The sequence below is a fragment of the Dendrobates tinctorius genome, unplaced genomic scaffold (assembly GCF_039654945.1).
Source record: "Dendrobates tinctorius isolate UK_male_01 unplaced genomic scaffold, ASM3965494v1 ptg000027l, whole genome shotgun sequence".
Classification (NCBI taxonomy): Eukaryota; Metazoa; Chordata; class Amphibia; order Anura; family Dendrobatidae; genus Dendrobates; species Dendrobates tinctorius.
This window is the reverse complement of record NW_027361695.1, coordinates 8,446,949-8,474,090: the sequence shown is the minus strand read 5'-3', so window position 1 is coordinate 8,474,090 and position 27,142 is coordinate 8,446,949. Positions and strand designations below refer to the sequence as shown.

At 43.1% G+C, this 27,142-nt stretch overlaps 1 protein-coding gene across 2 annotated transcripts in view; it reads right to left on the bottom strand.

Annotated features, from left to right (window-relative positions):
* Positions 1-27,142, bottom strand: part of SUCLG2 (succinate-CoA ligase GDP-forming subunit beta) — a 198,582-nt gene that overhangs the window by 3,223 nt on the left and 168,217 nt on the right. For both annotated transcript variants that reach the window (XR_012231124.1, XM_073569743.1), the window contains one exon: positions 20,210-20,330. Coding sequence is in view for 1 of the 2 variants with exons in the window: in XM_073569743.1 (XP_073425844.1) it covers positions 20,210-20,330 (121 nt within the window). In the remaining variant the exon portion in view is untranslated. The remainder of the gene's footprint in view (positions 1-20,209; positions 20,331-27,142) is intronic.

Here is a 27,142-nt window from a genome sequence, read left to right as displayed (position 1 = left end):
AATTACAAAACCAATAAAATGGGCAATCACATGTAACCTGATACTAGAGAAATAAGCGGACAGCCTGTGATGGGCATGTGCAGCCAAAAGAACAGATACCACCAATTTGCAATATAGTCACAATGACCGTAAACAAGGGGAGGGCATAAGGAGTAGTCACTGTACCAGCCACAAAACAGTGAATGAATCTATTATGCAGGAGTCACTAAAAGAACAACCCCAAAGTAATGTTATGTATTATATAGTACATAAACATGTCAGTGCCAATGACTGGTAAATTAAATATGCATCACCCAATTTGTTTTTAATGCTGAATGAGTGGAAAACTCAGACATATGCCATGTCAGTGTGCCATAAATCATGCAGTAAACGTCAAAGTAAGCTCAAAATGAGCTGGTTAAACATACCCATCATGTCTCGGTATATGAAGGCGTCAGCTTATATGCCCCTACGCGCGTTTCGCGGTATAGGAGACCGCTTCCTCGGGGGGCGTGGCTATGGCTGTGAACATCCCAGGTTAAATGCCTGGCTGAGAGCGGTCATCTGACCATTGCGAGCCAATCCGTGGGGAGGCTGCAGCACATGCGCAGTATCAATGGAGCTGTCTTCCGGTAGGCTGACGTCATCATGTGACGATCAGCAACAAACCGCTGCCTAGGTAACAGCTGAAACCAGCGTTATTTTGCTCCTAATAGCCAGACGCCACGAGTGAGCGGCCGGCGCTAGACCGCTACACAAGCAGCGCCTGTTCCATCTGATTCACGTCTGTATGACGCGCAGCATGTGCGAGTCACCCCATGGAAAGGCCACAAAAGTATCAGATAACCTGACTGGAAAAGGAGAGAATAAAGTGGAAAAATAAAATGGTGGAAAATGTGGTATTGTTAAAAATGTATTGAAAGCAGGGGAGGGGGGGGGTGGGTTGGTAAGGGGGGGGGAGGGGGGGGGAGGGGGGAGGGGGGGGAAGGGGGGGTTTGGGGAAGGGAAGGACAGTGGGACAAGGAAAAGGGGGGGGGGGGATGGAAAAACCTCCAATATGCTGTGCGTATATTATGTGTAAGTGGCTAATATATGAGGGAAAGGGGAGGGGAGGGGGGGGGGGGAGGGGGAAGGAGAAAAAAAAAAAAAAAAGAAAAAATGTTTAATTTCCCCTTGTGGTGGCGTTGTAGTTAAACTGAACACTTAATACCAATGCATGAGAGCCCAACAACCACAACGAGGTGACCTTTTTCTGATGGGACCATAACCATTTCTATCAGACATTGCCAAAAAACCCTACAAACTTAAAAAGCAGATAAAATCCAACTCAACTTAGAAACAGCCTTTAGCCAATGGAAGGAGCTCAGCCGAATATGGAGGCACCACCAGAATAGTATTACAAAGAAACAAACACTGACTAGCGCCTTGCAACAGAATAAAGCAAGTGTGAACAGGCGGAAGCTGCAGTGACTGCAGAATATACATACCAAAGAGGGCACCAGAGCATCTCTTTATTTTCCTAGTCTAGTGTATACTGCAGTTATGCAGGATACATTTCCCATATTTAATGTTTGCACATATCTTAGCGCTGTTGTAGTCTTAGGTTTGTGTATATACATTACGGTCACAGCAGCTCACACCTGTTCACACAAGCTCCATTTCGTTTGGAGGAGCTGGTCAGCTTTTTTTAATTCTTTGTACTATCCATAGGATAGGTCATCAAGAGTGGTGCAACACACTGGTCGACCGACCAGATGTCATCTGCTCCGGATGGCTGTACACAGGGTACAGAGCCGGTACCGAGACTTTATACCTCTAGAAACTTCACAAGTTCCTTCCCCTCAGTGACCTCTCATTTCTGAGTGAGCACAAAAACGGATGGTACCACGTCTTTAGCTGTCAATGTTTGTTATAAAGCCAAAAATAAAGAATGACGAGAACTCACTGCCTTAGAGCTTAAAAACTCAACGACCAAGCAAAACTCTAAATTCGACATTTCTGGAATGTAGAATATCATGGATTATAAAAAAGAGAAAAAGAAAAAAAAAAGACTAGTAGCGAGAAGTAGAAGAGACGATCGTGTGATCCAAGGTAACATCCATATGCGGCCCATAGTACATTAACATTCCTATGTAGCACTAAGTCCCTAAGCCAAACACAAAACAGCATTTCTAACCGTTGCCTGCAGCTGGCGGGCCATCATTCTGCTCTTCATACTGCTGCATGTCGATCCAGGTAAAATCTGTTTAAAAATACTGACAATTTATGGCATCGTTCACGATTACAGTGTATACCGCGCGTCCTCCAAGTGGTTAAAGGGTTTGGGCTCTCTGTGCTGTAATTTGCCCTACGTGGGTTTAATGAGGAGATCTGCAGTGAACGTGCTAAAGAACTCCATGTATCCTACGAAACCAGAGCTAGTGACTGTGGAAAACGAGAGACTGGCGATGGATGAACTAGGAATGAATCCATAACAGTTTCAAGAAGGGGTACTTAAATAGACCGGCACCTATTGGTCTGGGGCAAGTGACAAAAATAATTTTATCTTCTCGTTATAGGACATTGACCAGATAATCTGGAATTCATCTCTTGCTCTTCACGTCAACCTTCCATATTTCCATTATTCTTACAAGGAGCTTCCTGCCATCTTGTATTGTCCAAATTGTTATTTTTCGGAGGAAGTTAATACGCAATGCCCCATGTATAAGACTGATGTGATCCACAATGACGTGCACCAAGGGTACCCTGATTGTGTAAAATACTTGACCAACTAATCTCTACAGAGGACATGTACACATCGTAATGAGTTTGGCATCTTCAGAGACTGTATTAGAGGACCATATGCAAGTCCTAAAACCAAGATCCCGTCATGGCTTAGCTTGTTGTTTCCCGTTCCTTACATGGTAGAAAGGAGAGATCGAGTTCTTCGATTTTGATACTAAAGGTCAAGCCAAACTCTACAGAGGACATCTACTCAACCTAGATGGCAAGAGGCTGTATTAGAGGACAATGTGACAGTCCTAAAACTGAGATACAGTCATGGCTTTGTTGGGTCCTTCTTAGCTAGTTGTTTCCGTTCTTTCCATGGTAGAAAGGAGAGTTCTTCGATTTTGATCCTTAGGTCAAGCCAAACTCTACAGAGGACATCTAATCAACCCAGATGTCAATAGACAGTATTAGAGGGCAATGTGCCAGTCCTAAAACCAAGACCCAGTCATGGATTTGTTAGGATTTGCTTTGCTTGTTCTTTCAGGTAAAGAATGGGAAACAATAAGCTAAAGCAGAACAGTGGTTCCAGCGGTCACGGGACATTTGTATGTCACATGAGCAGCCATTGATCGGTTGCAGTCTTATCACTTCCATCAGATGGAACTCTGAAGGTCATCATAGGTGGCTGGTTGCTATGTCACATGAATGCCGAAGCTATGAAGCCACTCAGTGGCTGCCGATTAGCTGCAGCCTTCACGCTTCATTCAGACGGAACCCTGCAGCCCATCAGAAGTCACCGATTATGTCATGTGAGCGCTGCAGCCAATTATTGGGTGGCTGATCCTCTGAAACCTTCCTACTTCTGCCAGACAGAACGGTGAAGACTGCAGCCCATCAGCAGATGACAATTATGTCGCCGTGAACGAGGCAACCAGAGTCACGTGATCCCACCAGATCTAATTATTTCGATATGTTCCGTCTAAACATCACAATTTAAGCTTTTATCGTCTTTTTCACTTCCAACCCATTAACTTCAAGAACAGACTGTTCACTTGTGGCCTGATATATGCCACCTCTTGACAGCTGCCATTGTCACAGCGTAAATGTTATTTACGTCACCTGTCAAGTGGTTTTAATGTTACGGCTGATTGGTGAAAGTGAATGTATTCTCTAGATAGAATTATCGAAAAAGAGAAAACAAAAACACATCTTTTATATCATGCGCGGAATAACCTTTGGCCACTGGGTGGTGTCAGAGAGCTGTACAAAGTTCAGTGCGCAGGTTACATCTGACAATGGCAGGGCCGGACATTTAACCCTTCCAGGGTGCCGCTGCTCGCTACAGCGCGTCATAACAGCAGCAGATGTAATGGACGTATTATGTCCACTTCGAAGGTGGAAATCGTCTCTTATCTACAGCCGTAAAGTTTTTTATACCAGTAAACGACAAAAAAAAAAAAAAAAAAAATAATAGAGGGCGTCTCATCTCTTGGCCTTTTGTGCTGTGATTGGTTGTTATGGATATTTTGTCCGGTTAAAGTAAATCTGCCCCCACTAGATTACAGAGTACAGAAAAGATGGAAAGGGCTACAACCACCTAACCGCCCATGATTATCACATTCTGCCAAACATTCAAGGGGTATCTGGGCCCTGCCTTAACATACGAACATCCATAAAACCCAAATCAGGTTCTCTGGGCCAGAACAGGACATCTGGGAGTTTTTTAATGGCATATATTAAAACAAAATATACAATTTTGATTTCTGATGATTTTTGGCACTTGCAGCCTTTAAGAGTTGTTATATGAATCTGCTCGCCTGTACTGTTTGAAAAAATATATCTTACATAGCTTCGCAGCCTTTATAGCACATGTGACGACAGTACTCCAAGAGACTCTGACTTTTTGACCAGAGAAACACTGATTTTTGCTTCTTTACTGGAATCTACTTTTGCTCGTCTATCACTTTGTAAACATATCCAAGGTTTGAATTGCCTGGTATAAGGAAACGTGGATTCTGGGACTTCCTTCAGAGCCATCTTGACCTGACACTTTAGTTTGATGACTACATGATCTCCAGCCGTACCTACTGAGCACCATCTAAAGAGGTGACACTTTGTGGAGTAGCTCAGTCTACTCTAAGGGCCCCCATAAGCCTTGGATGAGAGTTGGCCCAACGTTGGTTCGACGGCAGCTAATTCGACCGGTTTCCCATCAGGAATGCACAATCTGCCGAGTACTTCTGTGTTCTCTAGGAGAGAGCGTCTAACCCATCTCTGGTGGTGGCTTAGCACAGGGAGAACAAGAGGATCGTCAGTCCGAAATCAGACATACTGGATCAACTTCCCTGCAATCATTTGTCAAAGTGTTTCGGCCAAACCGTTGATAGTCGGTATGGTCAATCAGACATACTGGACCCTCAACTAAGTCAAACACACCGGAACTTCAACTTCCCGGTAAGCATTTGTCCGAGAATTTCGGCCAAGCCATTGATAGTTGGTATGGTCAATTAGACATACTGGATCCTCAGCTTCCTGGTAATCATTTGTCCGAGAATTTCGGCCAAACCATTGATAGTTGGTATGGTCAATTAGACATACTGGATCCTCAGCTTCCTGGTAATCATTTGTCTGAGAATTTCAGCCAAACCATTGATAGTTGGTATGGTCAATTAGACATACTGGATCCTCAGCTTCCTGGTAATCATTTGTCCGAGAATTTCGGCCAAGCCATTGATAGTTGGTATGGTCAATTAGACATACTGGATCCTCAGCTTCCTGGTAAGCATTTGTCCGAGAATTTCGGCCAAGCCATTGATAGTTGGTATGGTCAATTAGACATACTGGATCCTCAGCTTCCTGGTAATCATTTGTCCGAGAATTTCGGCCAAGCCATTGATAGTTGGTATGGTCAATTAGACATACTGGATCCTCAGCTTCCTGGTAATCATTTGTCTGAGAATTTCAGCCAAACCATTGATAGTTGGTATGGTCAATTAGACATACTGGATCCTCAGCTTCCTGGTAATCATTTGTCCGAGAATTTCGGCCAAGCCATTGATAGTTGGTATGGTCAATTAGACATACTGGATCCTCAGCTTCCTGGTAATCATTTGTCCGAGAATTTCAGCCAAACCATTGATAGTTGGTATGGTCAATTAGACATACTGGATCCTCAGCTTCCTGGTAATCATTTGTCCGAGAATTTCGGCCAAACCATTGATAGTTGGTATGGTCAATTAGACATACTGGATCCTCAGCTTCCTGGTAATCATTTGTCCGAGAATTTCGGCCAAGCCATTGATAGTTGGTATGGTCAATTAGACATACTGGATCCTCAGCTTCCTGGTAATCATTTGTCTGAGAATTTCAGCCAAACCATTGATAGTTGGTATGGTCAATTAGACATACTGGATCCTCAGCTTCCTGGTAATCATTTGTCCGAGAATTTCGGCCAAGCCATTGATAGTTGGTATGGTCAATTAGACATACTGGATCCTCAGCTTCCTGGTAATCATTTGTCCGAGAATTTCAGCCAAACCATTGATAGTTGGTATGGTCAATTAGACATACTGGATCCTCAGCTTCCTGGTAATCATTTGTCCGAGAATTTCGGCCAAACCATTGATAGTTGGTATGGTCAATTAGACATACTGGATCCTCAGCTTCCTGGTAATCATTTGTCCGAGAATTTCGGCCAAGCCATTGATAGTTGGTATGGTCAATTAGACATACTGGATCCTCAGCTTCCTGGTAATCATTTGTCTGAGAATTTCAGCCAAACCATTGATAGTTGGTATGGTCAATTAGACATACTGGATCCTCAGCTTCCTGGTAATCATTTGTCCGAGAATTTCGGCCAAGCCATTGATAGTTGGTATGGTCAATTAGACATACTGGATCCTCAGCTTCCTGGTAATCATTTGTCTGAGAATTTCAGCCAAACCATTGATAGTTGGTATGGTCAATTAGACATACTGGATCCTCAGCTTCCTGGTAATCATTTGTCCGAGAATTTCAGCCAAACCATTGATAGTTGGTATGGTCAATTAGACATAATGGATTCTCAGCTTCCTGGTAATCATTGTCCGAGAATTTCGACCAAACCATTGATAGTTGGTATGGTCAATTAGACATACTGGATCCTCAGCTTCCTGGTAATCATTTGTCCGAGAATTTCAGCCAAACCATTGATAGTTGGTATGGTCAATTAGACATACTGGATCCTCAGCTTCCTGGTAATCATTTGTCCGAGAATTTCGGCCAAACCATTGATAGTTGGTATGGTCAATTAGACATACTGGATCCTCAGCTTCCTGGTAATCATTTGTCCGAGAATTTCGGCCAAGCCATTGATAGTTGGTATGGTCAATTAGACATACTGGATCCTCAGCTTCCTGGTAATCATTTGTCTGAGAATTTCAGCCAAACCATTGATAGTTGGTATGGTCAATTAGACATACTGGATCCTCAGCTTCCTGGTAATCATTTGTCCGAGAATTTCGGCCAAGCCATTGATAGTTGGTATGGTCAATTAGACATACTGGATCCTCAGCTTCCTGGTAATCATTTGTCTGAGAATTTCAGCCAAACCATTGATAGTTGGTATGGTCAATTAGACATACTGGATCCTCAGCTTCCTGGTAATCATTTGTCCGAGAATTTCGGCCAAGCCATTGATAGTTGGTATGGTCAATTAGACATACTGGATCCTCAGCTTCCTGGTAATCATTTGTCCGAGAATTTCAGCCAAACCATTGATAGTTGGTATGGTCAATTAGACATAATGGATTCTCAGCTTCCTGGTAATCACTGTCCGAGAATTTCGACCAAACCATTGATAGTTGGTATGGTCAATTAGACATACTGGATCCTCAGCTTCCCGGAAATCATTTGTCCGAGAATTTCGGCCAAACCATTGATAGTTGGTATGGTCAATTAGACATACTGGATCCTCAGCTTCCCGATAATCATTTGTCAGAGTTTCGGCCAAACCGTTGATAGTCTGTATGGTCAATATTAGTCTGTGTATGGGGGGGCTTTTATACTGTGAATTACTGATACAATGCCCCCATCGGTGGCTCAGTTACATTGACAGTGCCAATACAAGGAATCACATGTGAATGCGCAAAAAAGAGTTGGCACAAGAATGCCATATAAGAGATAAGTGGAATATCGTATTTTGTGGTCACAGAACACGTCCGACAACTCCGGGAATCTTTATCCAACATTATTTGTTTATGACAGATTACCAAGCATCTAATGCGGGAAGATCTATCGTATATACTCCTGTGCTGTAAAGCACTGGATAGCCTTCCCTGCACCGCTCATCCCCGCAGAGTGACACTTTCATTTGCCTGGATTAGGAGACTTTATTGCTCTTTCATATCAGAGCTTTCCTCTCCGAACAGACCTGTAGCCCTGTTCCAATAATCGCGATCCTGGTAAGGAAGAAAACGCCATTAAAGTCTATTGCTGTGATACATGTCCAAGAAGCTGCACTACAACACCCAATATCAACTCACTGTGAACTAGTGCACAGGAAAATGAAGACCTATTCAAGCTAATCCATGTCAAAGATCAGAACAAATCGGCTGCTGATCGTAAGCTATGGTTTAGGATGCGCTTATGCGTTTACGCTTCTTCCTTCTTAAGAGAGTTGGTGCAAATCAATGGTCTGTGGCCTACGGACCGGAGAGAGAACAGTATCTTACCTGATGGCATACGTGGCTGCTCTTTGATTACTCAGCCTGTCGCAATTAAGATGTCACACTAGGCCGGCTAATCAAAAGGAGATCCTCAATGCCATCAGGTTAGAGGGGGGTCTCCCAAGCCTGCCCAGCGGTCACAGACCACCATCATTGGTTGACGGACAAGAATGTGAAAATCAAATTGCAACAACTCTACTTTTATGGTGGCCTGAGTGCCATTTTTGTGACACAGTGGCAAATCCCTTGTATTAAGAGAGCTAAATAACATTTTGTATGCCTATAGCCTCCACTAGAGGGCACTCAAAAGCATATGCAGCAAGCTCCCTCTAGCGGAGGATGCAAGGGGACAGAATGTTATTGGGTTTCCAAAAGTTGGACAATGTGCAACTAAAGGGGATTGTCGTTTTTCAAAACTCTGTTCTGTTTCATGGGTAGTTGCACTTTGGTAAATTCAGCATTGGTGAGTGTCTGCAGGGCAGAACACTCTAAACTACACAACCCAGGTCGTAATCTCTCCCTATCGGAACCATCCTCCCTCATCGGTGTATCCATCCCGGTCTTTCTATGAATGGCACTTGTGTAGCAAGAAATGTCTGTGCCATACATCATATATAGGCAGTCTATCTCCAGCGCATGTGCCATTATGGAGCAACACTAGAAACTGCCCATGTATGACATGATGAACAATATATTTTTTAAGACTATTACAATTGCTTAATTCTCCAAGAGTAAATCTTAATACCTCTTAAAGGGATAATCTTCTTAGTGAACGTTATCAACATCAGTGGGGTTCAGACTACTGTGACCCCCCCCCCCAAACTGATCCCCAGAACGGGTCTCTGACATACCTAGTCAGAATGGATAGATGGCCATACATGTGTGCCTCACCTCATCTTCTATAAGACTGTCGGGGATAGATGGACTTCACCATCGTCTTTCTCCAGCAATCTCAATAAGGATGAATGGATCGGTGCAGCGCATGCGCAAGCACCACTTCATTCTGATCTGACATTTCCAAGCCCCAATGTTGAAGTTGGATAGGAGATGGATTGCAATGTTGGGAATAACATATAACATTACATATCTCCTATCCACACTCAAGATTTGGGCTCTGAAACACAGTCTAAATGGAGAGGTGCTCTGCTCTGTTCATTCTCTATTACACTGGTGGAGAAAGTAGATCGCAGTATTCCATTATTTCCAGCAGTGAATGGAGCATTGGGTGTGCATGCATGCACCATCCTGAAAATGTTTTTAGAGCTCCGTTCTTGGAATCATTGGGGGTCAAAGTAGTTTGACCCCCACTGACTTGCAAGATATCATGTGGTTCAAAACTATCACTGAAGAATCAAAAAAATGTAAATTATTGCGTGAACGTGCCCGGACAAGGCGTTATCGAAGCATGCGCAGATAGTAACCGAGTGATTTTGGCGGTAAATAAGCCCCTGATGGCGGTGCCGGCAGGTCATAGTCGAACAAAGGGGTGACAGATTCCTTTTAAGACTGAAAATGCAGTGGAGGCTGTGAAACAGTTTCAGGATGGTGCAATGGCCATACTCTAACACCCATGCTCCATTCACCACTGGAGATATTTTCTCCAGCAGTCCAATAGTGAATGAGTAGAGCAGTGGAGAGCATATGTGGGCACTAGTGATGAGCAAACGTGCCCAGGATAAGGTCTTATCGGAGTATGCTCGGGTGCTAACAGTGACTTCGGCGTGCTCGAAAAATATGTTCAAGTCCCAGCGGCTGCATACCTCGCAGCTGTTTGACAGCTGTAACACATGCAAGGACTGGCTGTTTGTTAAACAATCCCTGCATGTGTTGCGGCTGTCTATCAGCCGTGAGACATGCAGACACAGGGACTCAAACTTATTATGCGAGCGTGCCAAAATCACTCGGTCACTATCTGCGCATGCTCCGATAATGCCTTGGCCGGGCACGTTTGCTCATCAGTGGGCACCTCTCCATTCCGATGGGGAGTTTCAGAGAACCAATCTTGAGGGTGGGAGATAGCGAGTAACTGTCAACATTGTAAGTTCTCTCTTTTCCATCATCAAGAATTGGGCTCTGAAATACCATCCTGGAATGGAGTGGTTCCTGCACATGCGCGCCACCGATCCATCCATTCTCTACGGGTCTGTCGGAGAAAGTTGATACCTGTACATCACCATCTCCGACAATCTTATAGCCAATGAATAGGAGTGGGGAACGGACGTACGGCCACCTCTCCATTCCGACAAAGTATTTCAGGACCCCGTTCTCGGGATCAGTGCGAGTCCCAGCAGTCTGATCTCACAGATTAATAAACTGCAATGTTGGGAAAAACTCTAAGCAGGGGCTTTACATGTATCAGAAAACTTGAGCTCAGCATGTTATTATAGAGAGATTGCACAAAACTAATCAGCGCAGAATGTAAGACCTAACAACAGAACGATGAGGACAGGTGGAGATAATTTTTTTTTTTTTTATTTGTAGCATAGTACACCATCACCGAGGCAAGGAAAACACATCTCTACCGTATAGCAGGCTCAAAAAAGAATATTCTTGTTGTTCTGTATCCACATGTCCCGCAACAAAACACAATAATCGTCCGTCTCGGCAGGTGGACATCCTCTTGATTAGTCAAGTAAATACATGTAATTAGAAAGTTGCCATGTTCAAAGGGAACGGTAATCCTTTCCTTATCCCCCCCGATCAAACAGCCTGTAATTATTAGACACAAAATCCCCCTAAATCACGGCAGATTTGACTGATTAAAACTTTCTTCATCAAGACATTGTGTAATTCACCGAATGAGGACAAAGATTATTCTGGCGGCTGCAGAGCTGCATTCTCCGAGCTGTTCCTAGTCAGGATTGCAATGTGTGGGAAGACCCTTTACTTCTTAAAGGGGTACAGACCCGATGTACTTAGACTAGGAGACTGTAAAATACTTCAGTGATAAGTATTATACACTCACATTGACTCTAGGTTACCTTGTGTCTATTTTTAAAATGGTTTGAAAAATTGCTGCTGGCTCCCATCTTGCTTCATTTGGTGCGTGGAGGTCTGCACAGAGAATGATTTTAAGTAGTGCATTTTGGAAGATGGGCCGTTTTTGTTGTCTGGCACACAAACCTCTATCTAAAAACCCAGGTAGCTGCAAGAGGTGTGCGCAACAATACAACTGATTATTAATATATATATACACACATTTTTAATGCCAAAGCAAGTTGAGCAGCGTGTATTTTTTGCTGCAGAATAAAAAAAAAAATAAAAAAGCCTAACACATGACAGCAGGATTAAATTACACTTTTTTTTATTTAATAAAAAAGGAAAAGAAAAAGAAAATGATCTGTCACCATGTTGGTCTGTACTCTGACAGTCTAACTTGGATGTGTCGAACCGGCTTTAGACAGGCCGCAAACCCCTGGAACTAGAACAGCCCTTCAAGAATAATTACCAGGGTAAACCCATTGCTCTCACTCAGGGCAACAGTCATATTATACATATGTGGTTCCCCTGGATGCACCCATAATTCAGGGGCAGGTATTCCCATCTTGTATATTTAGGATATATCCACAGGATGTGCCATAAATGTATGGTAGAGGCGAGCCCAACCGATGGGACCACCAGTTATGGTCAGAATTCCCATTCATTTGTATAGGATTTTCAGGAGTCCTGTTCTCCATGGATAGTACCAGCATCTACTAAACATATATGGTTTATCCAATAGATATAAATCTACAAGACGGGGACAAAATTTAAGGGGTTACTTAGCTTCCTATGGATGGGTGACATGGTAGCTCTGGAGGGTACAGACATAGTAGTTGCTCCTGGGCTCTGATGCATAAGGGAACCAGAGACGTAGATCGGAACTAGTAGGTGGGGACCTTGCTATGCCTCGTGTAGTGATCAGCGAACGTGCTCGGATAAGACGTTATCTGAGCATGCTCGGGTGCCAATGGAGCGTCTTCGGCGTGCTCGAAAAATATGTTCAAGTCCCTGCGGCCGCATGTCTTGCCAGCCGCAATACATGCAAGGATTGCCTAACAGACAATCCCTGCATGCGTTGCAACTATCGAACATCCGTGAGACATGCAGCCGCGGGGACTCAAACATATTTTTCTAGCTTGACGAAGACACTCTGTTAGCACCCGAGCATGCTCAGATAACACTTCATCCGAGAACGTTCGCTCATCACTACTCTCGTGTGTTGGCTATGATGTTGCATGCCCCCAGAAGACAAAACAAATGCAAAAGAAAGCCTTCTTTGTTGGCACCATATATAGATGCAAATTACATTTATGCCAGGCTGTACATTACTCCAGGCTCTTATGCACACTCCGCACATCGCCTTAGGTTTCCACCCGCTGCACAGACTTCCTTCGTATCATTGGGATTCAGCAAACATGGAACAATACGTCTTTTTTTTACTCCCAGTATAAAATGCAGGCGTATTGCTCAAATCTCCGAAGGACGCCATGCACAGTATACACCGGCACTGCCGAGCTCAGATAACATAATACTGAGGTTGCCAGCTCCTCCTTTGTTGTGCGGTGGCTCTTTGAAGAAGGCCGCTTTGGGCAATGCAATAGAATTGTGAGAAGACTGGAAAATGTGTCTGTGTAGAACGGTTTGTCTGAAATCCTTCCCCCCCGACCAGAGATTCAACAGCTTGTGGCATCTTCTGGATCCTGACCGGGCTACTGATAACGCGAGGCAATGCTGGGCATCACACGTTTAGATTAAAGATGTCAGAATCAGTTCCAGCATCCTAAAGAAAGGAGTAAACGGCAGCACGACATCTACAACCGTAAAGAAATAATTATGCCCATTTAAAGGGGTTTTTCAAAAATGTGTCTAACATGTAAGAAAACGAGACATAAAACATTTGTACTAGATCACCGGAAGGCTACATCCGTACAGATGTCAAGGTGGCCACAGGGTGTTGAGTCCCTTTAATCAAACTTTACCAAGGCATCAACCAGTCACACATGGCGCGCTGCATCGCTCCTGTGCCCTAGATGCTGCACTGGGACACAAAGTATTTATAATCGAGAAATTAGAGGGCTTTTTTTTAAAGTATATAGCAAAACAAGAGAAAAAAAATATTCAGCCTACCGTACATCAGTGTCCATAAGCGGTCTGATGCCAGATGTCCAGTGCGGTTCAACTGGCGCTATAAATCCAAAGGAAAAAAAGAGGGGGTCTCCAGCACAAAAATTAGTGATAAAAGATAAAACTCACATTTATTAGGAAGGTTTTAAAATCATATTAATAAGCCACCATGACAGGCAAGGCTACCTTACGCGTTTCAGTCAGATATCTGTCTGAAACGCGTAAGGTAGCCTTGCCTGTCATGGCGGCTTATTAATATGATTTTAAAACCTTCCTAATAAATGTGAGTTTTATCTTTTATCACTAATTTTGGTGCTGGAGACCCCCTCTTTTTTCCTTAGTATGTTGATAGGATTTCTGAAAATATTCAATATTAATGTTTATCTGTCACCCGTTATCTGTAGACCCGATGATGATTCTGTATTTACTTTGAATATCCATGTCAGAATGGCTGTATACTCCCTTATGAAGGGTTAACTTAATCTCTATATACCTACCCTGAGCGACATTTCCTCAGTGTCCTCTTTGCTGCTGATGAATCTGCCCACACTTTGTATAACTGACAGCTCCTCAAAGCTCCCGAACCTCCTTATTGATGAATCTGCACCCTCCTATCCTAATCGACAGCTTCTCAGTGTCCCTCCTCCCTGCTGCTGAATCTCCATCCACCTAGTCTGAGTGACAGCTCCTCAGTGTCCTCTCTGCTGCTGAATCTCCACCCACCTAACCCGAGTGACAGCTCCTCAGTGTCCTCTCTGCTGCTGAATCTCCACCCACCTAACCCGAGTGACAGCTCCTCAGTGTCCTCTCTGCTGCTGAATCTCCACCCACTTATCATGAGTGACAGCTCCTCAGCGTCTCTCCTCCCCACTGCTGCTGAACCTCCACCCACCTAGCCTGAATGACAGCTCCTCAGCGTCTCTCCTCCCCACTGCTGCTGAACCTGCACCCACCTAGCCTGAATGACAGCTCCTCAGTGTCCTCTCTGCTGCTGCTGAATCTGTTCCCACTTTGCTTAACTGACAGCTCTGAGCACTTCTTCTTGATGAATCAGCACCCTTCTTTCCTAATTGACAGCTCTTCAGTGTCATCCTACTGCTGAATCTCCACTCACCTAGCCTGAGTGACAGCTCCTCCATTTCCTCCTCTCTGCTGCTGAGTCTTCAGCCTCCAAGCCTGAGTGACCGCTCCTCAGTGTCCTCCTCTCTGCTACTGAGTCTTCAGCCTCCCAGCCTGAGTGACAGCTCCTCCATGTCCTCCTCTATGCTGCCGAGTCTTCAGCCTCCTGGTCTGAGTGACAACTCCTCCTCAGTGTCGCCCTCTCTGCTACTGAGTCTTCAGCCTCCCAGGATGAGTGACAGCTCCTCAGTGTCCTCCTCTCTGCTACTGAGTCTTCAGCCTCCCAGCCTGAGTGACAGCTCCTCAGTGTCCTCCTCTATGCTGCCGAGTCTTTAGCCTCCTGGTCTGAGTGACAGCTCTCTGCTGCTGAGTCTTCAGCCTCCCAGCCTGAGTGACAACTCCTTGGTGTCCTCTCTGCTACTGAGTCTCCAGCCTCAGTGACAACTAATCAATGTCCTCTTTGTTACTGCTTATTCTCCACCCATCTTTCATAACTGACAGCTCCTCAATGTGCCTCCTCATAGCTCCTGCTGGTGTTTCATACTGGACGCACGGATGAAGACGAAATACATTTGGACTCAGGAGTATCTCACTTCAGCTAGACTCATAAAATGCTGACATGGATTTTCATAGTAAGCACAACAGCATCATCTGGTCAGGTATACAGTTTGCATTGTGAATTCTGTTAACAGATCAGTTTTAAATCGAAGAGTTTCTGCACAAAGCCAAAGTAATAAACTCCACATTGTGTTTTCCAGGCTATATGCTAATTATGACCCTACTGTACATGGTTCATGCCTAGATTAAGCACATTACACCAATTTTCACGGTCTGCAAACTTGGGAGAATTGATTTTGATATTCAAACAAGAGTTTATCTAATGGGGTTCCAAGTTCAGGATCAGTAATAATCGAACTGTAGAGCGGCTACAAGGGGGAATCCGCACATGTGTGCATTACAAACAGCTTGCAGATGCTTAAAAGGGTTTTCCAATGAACAATGTACATTTCAATCAATAGATCTTGGAATAACAAGTTCCACAGCTAGATGTATTAAAAAAAAAATGTTCCTGTGCTCAAATTTTATAACTGTACCCCCCTGTAATGTTCTGTCTTATTTATGGTGTTCAACCGTGTAAAGCTGCTCCAGTTCATGATTGGCACATACCAGGGATGGAAGCATAAAAGAGCATGTAGACGACACGGCAGGCGCTCGTACCTGCTGCTTTCTGTGAGGTAACACAATAATCTGCTTGTTTGTTTTATCAAAGGAATGAGTGTTTCTGCCATGTCGCCAGTCCTCTGAGCTGATCATAAAGCAAGACAGTGATGTAGGAGCTCTGGTGGCCGCTGATCTCACACATCACTGACTTGATTTATGATGAGCTCACAGGACTGGTGACAAGGCTGAAACACTCACTCCTGTGATAAAACAAACAGGCAGCGAGACGTGTTACCTCACAGAAAGTGGCAGCTGTAAGCTCCTAATGTGTTGTCTATATACTCATGCTGAGGGTCCTACCAACAGGATACAAGGGTACCAAAGCTGATCACAAGGCAACAAAAAGGAATTATCCAAAGAGACTTTCTATATAGATAGCTATATAATACTGTGCTTTTTTTATGTTTTGTTATTGTTTTGCATTTTCTCTATATTTAAAGGATATAATGATATATCCACCTTCATATCGTTATGGTATAAAAATTTCTCATGTGCATGTAACACAAAGTAACTAAACACCTGATAAGCTCCTCGTAACTGGAGCCGGCGAGGCTTGGGAGAACATTTATAATATCAATACCTGAATTTACTGAATAAGTTTTGCATCGTCGGCAAGATTCTGAGTTATTTTGGAATTTTCGGCTAAACTTTTGCCTGCCATCAGCATTGCTTAGGCTGCACTTGTCATTGTGAATTAGCATTTCCTGGCGCAGACAGCGTGTGCATCAACAACCGCCTATACATTGTGATTGCTGCTCGTTTCAGAGATATCCATCCTCATTTTTTTTTTTTTTACTTTTCATATCTAATAACAGCAACAACCTGAGAGCAAGAAAACAAACACACGGGACTGGAATAAGTAGTGCAGACTGTGTGGATCAATACTTATTGGGGGGCTCTGCTCATCGGGAACACTTTGGTCATAAGATTCATTGCCAAATCTTGACTAACGGAGAAGCGGGACGGATTTAAAGGTGTTGTACAGGATAAAAAAAGGCATCACTTATCTACAAGATAGCAGATCATTTCTTGATCAGTTTGGGTCCGACCACTGGGACCAACGTCGATAGGCAGCACGGGGAAAAAGAGGAGTGCCGACCTAAGCAGCCTCATGGGAAAAAAATAGAGCGGCGGTCAAGCATGCACTCTGCTACTCCGTACTAACGGGAATTAAAGTGGCCCGGTCTGATCATCGATGCAGGTCCCAGTGGTCGGACCCACACTGACCAAAAGTAATTACCTATATTATGACCACAAATAATACTAGAACTAGTGATACGGATTTATAGGAAGTGAAACAGCAATAAAAATGATACCTGTCTTGTAGTAATCAGATGTGCCAACGATGGGAAATCAAGCAAACGGCATGCAAATTAGCCTGAGAGTGCACTAGGGGTGTGTCAGAGCGCGTGGAGTGTACCGATACACCTCGAATTATTTTAGGTACTACGGTTTCCCATCTTATAAAGTGATGTCGCTAGGATAGTAGGATACCATCACTTAAAGTTGTCCAGGTTTAAAAAAAATAAATGACTGCTTTCTTCCAAAAACAGCACCACACCTGTCCGCAAGTATGTGTATGGTCCGCTAAATTAAATGGGACATAACCAGAAACAACCTATATTTTGTAATGCAAAGCAACCCTTTTAATAATGTTGGGGATCCAACTTAAGGACCCAAGCAGTTCTGATAATATTGAGGAAGTGAATGTGGCCGGCTGCAGCTCCAACCAGGTGGCCCAGTGCGCTGCTGTGCGGGAAAAAACGTAGAAACAGATGCACCACTCCACCAGCACTGTATCCACTTCTCTCTCAGGAATGTGGAGGTCTTGGAAGTCAGATCCTCCCTGATCAAAAGTGATGGAATAGGACTTCACTTTTCGAAATGGGAGTCATTCTTTTTTGTAATAAGGGGAAAAGGAACGGCTGTCATTTGCCCCTCCGTTTCCAAGAGCAATGCCACAGACTAGCTGATTGACAGGAGTTGGAGCTTAATTCAGACGGCAGGAATTGTATATCTGAATGCGAGGGCAAGGAGGACAGGGAGGGCAAGGAGGACAGGGAGGGCAAGGAGGACAGGGAGGGCAAGGAGGACAGGGAGGGCAAGGAGGACAGGGAGGGCAAGGAGGACAGGGAGGGCAAGGAGGACAGGGAGGGCAAGGAGGACAGGGAGGGCAAGGAGGACAGGAAGGGCAAGGAGGACAGGGAGGACAAGAGGGTCAAGCACAAGGACAAGGAGGACAAAGATAAGGACAACAAGGACCTCTTCCCATGTAGGTGAGGAGTATGATGATAGTTGTTGAGCAGTTCCTGAAAGGTCCCTCATCCTTATCTCCCATTGATGGATGGATGAAAATCGTGAAGGCAGTATATTTACCAAGACTCCTGTAGTGATTAGTGGAAAGACGCCGGAGATTCGCTTTCATCTCGCAGAATTCATACACTTAGGGAAAGCTTTGGAGGAATAATTATGCGCTCTGTTTTCCTGACATATTTTGATAGCTCGGTGACAGCAAATTAACGGTCTTCTTAAACATGGCGTTTGCGGGTGAAAATTACTAATGTTTAGAGGAGCCTTAATAGGCTGCAGAGTTCATTTCTCTCTCACTTTCTTTTTTATATCTTACAAAAAAAGAAACAGAAACATATGAAATCTAGACACACATTTGCCTTTGGGATGTTGAAAAGAAGGACACGTTCCTCTTTGCTGTGACGGGGATAAATTGAAAAGAATTTACTCTAAGAGCCGAACTTCTGCATGACGGTATTTGCGGTGCAAATGACAGGTGAAGAAACAAAAAAAACCTCAACATCCTTTTACCTAATTTTTTTTTTTTTTAAATGGAACTATTAATGGAACTATTCTAAAATCGCAATTTCTAAAAATGTAAAAAAATATATATAAAAAATCTAAAAGAAATTTGATAAAGGACATTAGCAACAGGGCAGCTGCATACAGTCGATGTCCATGGTAATCGTGTGCGTTGCAGCTCATGAGGCGAACTAAACACTTTTTATAAGTTATTGTGAAAGTCGAACAATAAGATTTTCGTTACGAGATAGAAAACATTTTCATACAAAATAATTTATATTACACTTTGCAAAAAAAAAAAAAAAAAAAAAAAGATTGATACAGCGAGCTTTTACTCCTGTTCACATTCTTTCTTGGGACATTATTCCATAATCACTACTATTCTGCCAATTTGTACAGAACTCATCATACTAGATTTTTTTTTTTCAGTTTTTCAGACTATAGGAACATTTGCAATGAGATAAGTATGATCCTGACTGGGATTCAGAGGAATTGCTAATTCATTGTCTATGGGACTGCTGAACACAGTGCTACCTTCCATCAGTTCCAAAGACAATGAATTAAAACGGAGGCCGAGCACATGTACCTACCTCTGCGCGCCATTTAGGACGGGGCTGCTGAGCCTCATTCTCAGAATCGCTGTAGTTCCCAGTGGTCAGACCTGCAGTGATCTGTGTGTGGTTAGGGAAGAACTTAATTTTTGGAGACTAACCCTTTAAATACCTGATCGCTTGGATTCCTGCAAAGAGAACTTCTATTTTAGTTATTAGAAGGAATCCCACTGATTAGGCATTTAAAGGGTTATTCTCAAAAAAATTAAGTTATCCTGTATCCATAGGGTAGGGAATACATTTCTGATACCTGCAGATCTGAACACAGTGATCTCAAGAACATGGCCCTACAACCCCGTCCTGAATGGAGCAGAGGTGCACATGCTGGGCCACCGATCCATTGATTGTTGATAGGATGGACGGAAAAAGCTCAGTGTTGTGCTCGGCAGTCCTACAATGAATGGAGCAGAAGCCGAACATGTGCACCACCTTCCCTTGCAAGATAGGGGATCACTTCGTTTATTGGTAATTACCCTTAAAATACTTGATTACTAGGACTCTTGCTAATGACTAAAATAGTGGTACCAAGTTCACAGCTCAAGATTGTTCTAGCTATCGATGTAGGACCCAGACACAGTCCCCCTTTAATAATTTATGGCTAGCCAATCTTAACCCATTAAAATCAACTGATCCAAAAGACACTATGGACACAAGTATATAGTGCAGGATTCTATGGCACAACTTAGCTTTTTCTACAGCAGAGTTTTTGCTCACTTTTTCTCTTGTAGGTTTTATTAGCTTTTTTTATGAATGCATCTCAAAAGTAATCCAATTCTTAAAATAGAAATTTCCAGCAGCAACGACAAACAGCAGCAACAACAACAGGAACAGCAGCAGCAACAACAACAGGAACAGCAGCAGCAGCAACAACAACAGGTACAGCAGCAGCAACAACAACAGCAACAACATGAACATACTGCAACCCAAGAGAATATACTGTGCTATTACCTTCTAGTCTGACCACCAGAGGCACTTTGAGCTCCAGCTCTCGGCATGCTTTGGTTATCCCATTGGCGATAATGGCACAGTTTACTATTCCTCCAAAAATGTTTATAAGAATTGCTTCAACCTGGAACAAAAAAAAAAAAAAAAAAAGAATTAAATTATTACATTTACTATTTCTCAATCAGTAATTTGCTAAAAGATTAGTGACCGTAGCACCGTCATAACAATGTACTGAAACAAGTGGAAGCCCTCTGAATAATGGGATTTCAAAAAACATGTGGACCAGACAAAAGGGCGCTTATAGGGTAGCATCGTCAGGAAAAAAAAAAAAAAATAAGTAGTAAAAAGTCTCACCTTAAGAGGTTCTACTGTCGCTACAACTCCCAATAGAAGCATTAAAAATGTTGCGAGCTTGATGGAAACTCTACCAGTGTCCTAAATCCTCAGTCGGTTGTGTCCAACGTTACTGGGAGAAGATTCAATGTGGTGGGAAAGTTGTGGCTGGCTAACCCTCAAATGGGACACTCGGAAGGTGCAGATAACCGGCTAAAGTTGGTCTTGTGAATAAAGATTGTCAGCTGGTTATCTGTGACGCTCCGAGTGTCCCATTTGAGACCAAGCCACCTGCATCAATTCCACCTCATCGAAGCTTCATGAATGATGGGGGGCCTGGATGAATTGTACTGTATGCGCATATTTAGCCCAAGCATTATGGAGTCTCCTGGCTTTGTTCTAGCTGGAGAACATTGGGTGAAGTTGTGTAAATCTACTACTCTTTATACATGGAGAACCATACCAAATGAAGGTCCTGGCATAGTGGTGGTCACCTTGAACAAAGCCACTGGCTATCTGGGGACTGAGAAGGTTCAGCTATTTTCAGATGCTTTATTTTTAGGAAGAGGACCCCTTTGCTTTGTATGAGTGCAGGGCCTATGAAGAACACAGCCAACTAAACATTTACGGCAGCTCCTAACACAATTCCACCATTCCTGTAGGGAACACAGATGGAAGGAAGGATCCAGGAGTAGTTGAGGTCTGACCCTGGCCCACTAATATGCCAGCACCTGCCCGATATCTACACATGCTTTCCAACAGCTACTCAATATCACGCTAAGACCACGTTTGGATAGACTGCGAATAGCCATATAAAAAAATCACAGTTCTCCAATAGCAATTTGCACAAAAATAATAAAAAAAAATAAAATTAAACTGGGAATAAAATTCCAAAGCATTTGCTACCTGTCTATGAAGATGTCTGAGATCTCAGAATGATCAAACGGTGATTAATAGTTTTCTTTGTGTTTACGCGTGAAGCTTAGAAAACATCATCGCCACAAAAGCACATCTAATCAACATCTGAGACGGGCCTGTGTTTTGCCTTAGTGAACATGAAAGTTGTTACCGCCTCCCTTATCTGTTCCGTGTGTTCCCCAAGGGATCTGAGAACGTCACATTATATTTATTTTGCCAATTTACATGTTGAGTCTACAATCTAGATGCAGAATAAGTATGATATCTGGCGCTCGCTAACACTATTTTGGGGTGCCTGGATAAATCAAGGGTACCGCCAATTTTACTGCTAAGCACATCTCTTAGAAGAAGTGACTGTGGGAGATGTCCCTATTAGTGATGAGCGAACGTGCTGGGATAAGGAGTTATCTGAGCATGCTCGAGTGCCAACGGAGTGTCTTCGGCGTGCTTGAATATGTTCGAGTCCCCGCGGCTGCATGTCGCATGGCTGTTAGACAGCCGCAAAACATGGAGGGACTGCCTAACAAACAGGATTTTCGAGCGTTTTCATTCATGTGGTTTAAAGAGCTGTTAAACTTTTTTCTCAGGCAGATATTCAAATCATTTTCCATCTTTTTTTTCTTCTTCATACATGGGGCTTAAGCTATTTCCATATAAACTTTTTCATGAGAAAATAAACAAAACACAGTTCTGTTTTTCACTGATTTCTCCTGCAACTAAGGCTGGAATATTAGCCCTAGTTACAGTGGAAATGGAGCCTCCTGGCAGCGTAGCAGAGCAGCGCTATCTATACAGCGATCAAGACGACAGACAGAAATAAACCCTCTGTGCCTTCTCTATGGGAAGCTGGCTCATCGGCAATATGCATTGATGTCACTGAAAATGTCACTGCAGAGTCAAACGTGGACTCCCCCAGCCAAATCCCCAACAGCCACTACGGTAAGAGAAGCGATTAGAGATATGGCTGGTAATTTTCATATTTGAATACTTTGTCATTAAATAAAAAAAAAAAAACTCTTAGTAATTAGAGAATAACAGGATTCAGTCACTATCTACACGAGACAGGTGGAGAATTCATTGCAAGGTTTTATCATAAATTTTATGAACCAAAGCCAATGGGTGAGAATTCCGGTTAACACCCACTTTACCGTTGCTCTATCCCGTTCATATTTCTGGAGTCTATTCTTTAGCCACTTGTCTCGCTCATTCCTCATAAAAATCGCCAACAAGTGACACGATCATCTGACGTTCGTTAATCCTTTATTTTCGGCAGGAGCAAATTTGTGGTGGAGTCGAAAAATTTTTTTTTTTTTTTTAAAAAGTGCACACATTTCACAGTCGGTAAGCTTTCCGAGAGCGCAGCATAAAAACGGATTTTTATTAAAAGTTAATTTCAAAATACTAAACCCCTTCCCCGAGCTCTGGACGTAACCTTGTGTAATAGACGCATAAACAACGCCATCTTTATGTAAACTACGGGCTGTTTGCATTTATGGCCCCGCATCGCTCTGAACGCTTAGTCAGGGTCAATTGACGAGGCAGACATTTTATCCGTGTTGTAAATAAGCTGGCGGAGTGGAGTTCTTTACGCTAATTAACCACAGCATGTCTATAACGGGAATATTATAGAAGGACGTTGAGCATGTAACCCACCCAGAGGTTCCTACTGTCATGGGGACTCCAGAAAAGAGGGGACTTGTAGGCTATACTCATACATGATGGCTCCCCTATATAGGCAGGTAGAGAAGGCAATGCTGCCGAGAGCGGAGTCACAGACTCCAAACCAGAATAGTAGAGATTTAGAGCCGTGTAGAATATCAGAACTGTCCATGTCTTAGTCCTTGTCTCATGATCGAGGAAGATTTGGGGGAGTGGCCTATATATTAATAGGTGGAGAATTTGTCTGACTTCTTTAGGCCAATGCCTTTATAAAAAAAAAAAAAAACCCGCAAGTATAATGTAGTTTATGGCAATAATATAAAAAAACCTCCGGTCACCATTAAAAAGATGGCTCGACAACAGTTCAAAATTGGCCAGTTTTTGTGCTCATTTTATTCCCGCTGTTCCCCTCAGTATTCCACTTTTTGTTTCTTTTAAATCCTCTATATCGTTCCAGAGATATGGGCTTTTTAGTTTCATGCTAATATTTATGGTTTTTAGCAGGAGGGCAGCGCTCAAAGGGTAATAATTCAAAACAGCCTAAAGACACGCCCTAGAGGATCTGATAAGCCACGCCCCTTTAGTAAAGATCATGAAAATTAAGTTAGACACTCCGTGACACTTCCTAATATCCCAGAAAGTCAATAATATACAGCACTCTCATAAGCTTATCCCTGGGACAAAATTTATTGCATCCAATAGAAATTTTTAGTCAAATATGATTGTGTATAATGCAAAAAAAAAACAAAAAACTGAAATGTATTCATTTCCATGAATTATGACGTCTCAGGATTTATTCAACTGTGACTTTTCAAAACTAACAATGTTTCGGCTCATCCCGAACCTTGCTCACATATAGTCACAGTGTTCAAAATGAGGGAAAAATACCAAAAAAAAAATAATACCACACAAACAGAATAAATCTGTCCAGGGAATATGGCAGCAGTGTTTTGTGGGTATTCCACTTGTTGTTTCCTTTAAAATCCAGAGATATGGCTCTCTTTAATGCTATTTTTATGGTTTGTTTGAACCAGGAGGGCGGCACTTGAAGAGTAATTATGCAGGACAGCCTAAAGACACGCCCCAGAGGATCCTGTGAGCCACACACCCTTACTAAAAATCCTGAAAATTAGCAGTAAATAAAAGAGGCCCATCTCTCTGAAACCATATAGTGGATTAAAAAAAAACCAAAAACAAAAAAATGAAAAACTTAGTACAGCAGTGGGGATAAAGTATGGGCCAAAACTTGACACTTCTGACCTGGTGACAGGCCCGCTTTAAGACCACTGCCATTGCGCACCATAATAGTAGACTTACTTGATCTGTTTACCCCCTTGGAAAGTAAACTTTTACTTGAAGTACCAAACAGAGACTCTGACTGCCCCTCTTCGGATATCCGTAGGCTACATACACTTGGGTACTTTGGATACACTCGAATTTTACGGAGCTACAAGTGCTGAACACTGATCCACAGCTCTGCTGTATGGCGCTCTCCTGTGTGTTTAATTATCAGTCCAGCAATTACGGTAATTCTTCTCACTATTATGTCTTCTGTCCTGTCTTTGCCAGATTCATGACCGCCGTCCTCGGCGTCTTGTGCAGTCTTTTACAAGAGGATATTGATGAATCACACGACATCCATGAAGTCATCCCTCCGCTATTCCATCACATCTTGCAGGATCAGAAGTTCCTACTGTTTTTTTTTTTTCTAGAATTTCATGTACTATTAACTTGCAACTGTATTCATTATTTAATGGATCCCATTAATTTCAACAGTAAAAAAAAAATCTACTCAATAATTTAAACATTCTACATACTACTTTTTTTTATGAAATTACAAAATCCTTGAGTTTTGAAAGCTACCATTGAATAGGGCACATATTTTAAAAGTTTTTTTTTTTTTTGCATAGCCACATCTCCTCTCCAACAGGAAAATCCTGAACATGCATCTGGATGTACAAGCTTGGTCAATAAAAAAAATTGGGAGTGTCACTTCCTAGAAGGCTTTTTTGCAGGGTCTGAAGGAGTTCAGAAGGTCTCCCCTTTTTATCTCGGAGAGTTGGCAAATATGCCACAGGAGCTTACAAAAGGCAGATGTTCTACCGAGATACCCGCATGTGTATGCACACAATGGATGTCCATCCTACTGGAGAACACCATCTCGTTTTTAATTTCCCCCCTTGAACACACCTCTGGACGTACAAGCTTGGTCAATAAAAAAACGTTGAGAGTGTCATTTCCCAGAAGGTTCTGAAGAAGTTCAAAAGGTCTCCCCTTTTTTTCTGGGAGAGTTGGCAAATAAGCCACAGGGGCTTACAAAGGCAGATGTTCTACCGAGATATCAGTGTGTGGCTTGCCCACCTCACTGGAGAACACCATCTCGTTCTTGGATCCCACACTTGGTGCTGGTTTATTCTATATCTTTATATCAGAGATCCCCACAGTCACTGAGATGATGAGGTTGTTTGAATGGCTACAGAGCCTAGAGAACAATAACATAACAAAACAATTAACAAACATCTAGTAAATCCCTACCAGTCAAATGCCACCACAGTGGTCCTGTCGAATTTTTGTGGACTGTCCTGCAGTGATGACGTCTGGACCACACACATGTGATTGCTGCAGCCAGTCACAGGCCGCACTGGTCATGTACTGACCTCCCTACCCTCACCGATGTGGCCCATGTATGGCTGTAGTGATCCCGTGCCTATGGTCAGCAGGGAACACCTCTATATGCACATAATGCAATCAGTGTCCATTAATTTGGCTCAGTCCTTATCCACATGCATGTCACTTGACAAATGGTAAGGGTTTTAATATTAGAGATAGGACCGTCCCATTTTGGGTCACCGTGAAGTGGTGGGACGGCTTTTGCATTTTTTTATTTTTAATCAAAACACATGCTAAGTACCCTATATTATTTTCGGTATTCAATCATTGTGTCTTTGGTGTTATTCTGTTCGGTGGCCAGTGTGAACATGCGCTTACACGCTGCATGCATACCAGTTTATATCCCGGTTCATACCTTTTTTTAAAAAAACATATATAGCAGATACGGAAATCCCCACACACAAAAAAAGTGGTCATCAAATGTAACGCCAGGGGAGAAGGCGCTGGCAGACCTCCAGTATTATCTACTAAGGAAGCCAAAGGTGAGAAAGATCTGGTAAGAACCGCAGGACATTGGGAATCCATGTTCTCCTCTTCTCTTTCCATCTCCTGCTGGAACAACAATGGCAGCCAGCACGAAAGTGAGGAAGTGTGTAATAAAAAGCACATCCGCAGCGGATGATTTCTCAGTCCCGTAATAAGGGGTAAAGGCAACGCGTCTCCGTTTGAAGCTCCGGATCTGGAGATGGATTGAAGCTTTCTATCATCATTAGCCGGAGAATGAAAACGAGGGGAATCGTCAATGTCTTCTTCCCTTGCAGCGCATTTATAAATCTATAAAGAGGACGTCTAACTGTCTGCGCCTCCGGTGTGCGAGTCTACTGGGCATCCTCTACATCCTGCCCATCGAAGCAAAGGTTAAACAGAACGGCTGGGACCTTTCTCTTGTAATGAAGCAGAGGAATCCATAAAGCTTTATGGTGTCAGGCGCTGGATAGCAGAATAAACTCAGCTCCGTCAGCCAAACGAGCGAGCGCCATAGTTGTGTGGCACCGGAGCAGGGTCATCCTTAAATCAATCGCAGCTCAAATGCATGATTTTTTAAATTTTTTTTAATTTTTAATTGAATCTATAAAGTTTGACCTTGACAATTAAGGGGATGCATTTGACGCTTTGTCCTCTTTCTATCCCTGGTAGACTGGCTCCCACCTTTGGAAAAATCTGTTTCCAATCTGTCATCCTCCATGGGTCCAGCGCTGCGCCTTCTCCACTGTTCTAGGTGTCTGTTGACAGCACTGCTGCCAATCAGTGAGCCAAATGATTGTCTGCAGCGCTGTAAACGTTCAACAACAGACACCAGGAGCAGCAATGGAAACTTTGAGTTAGACCTGGGGATGGTGATTAAAGCACAGTTTT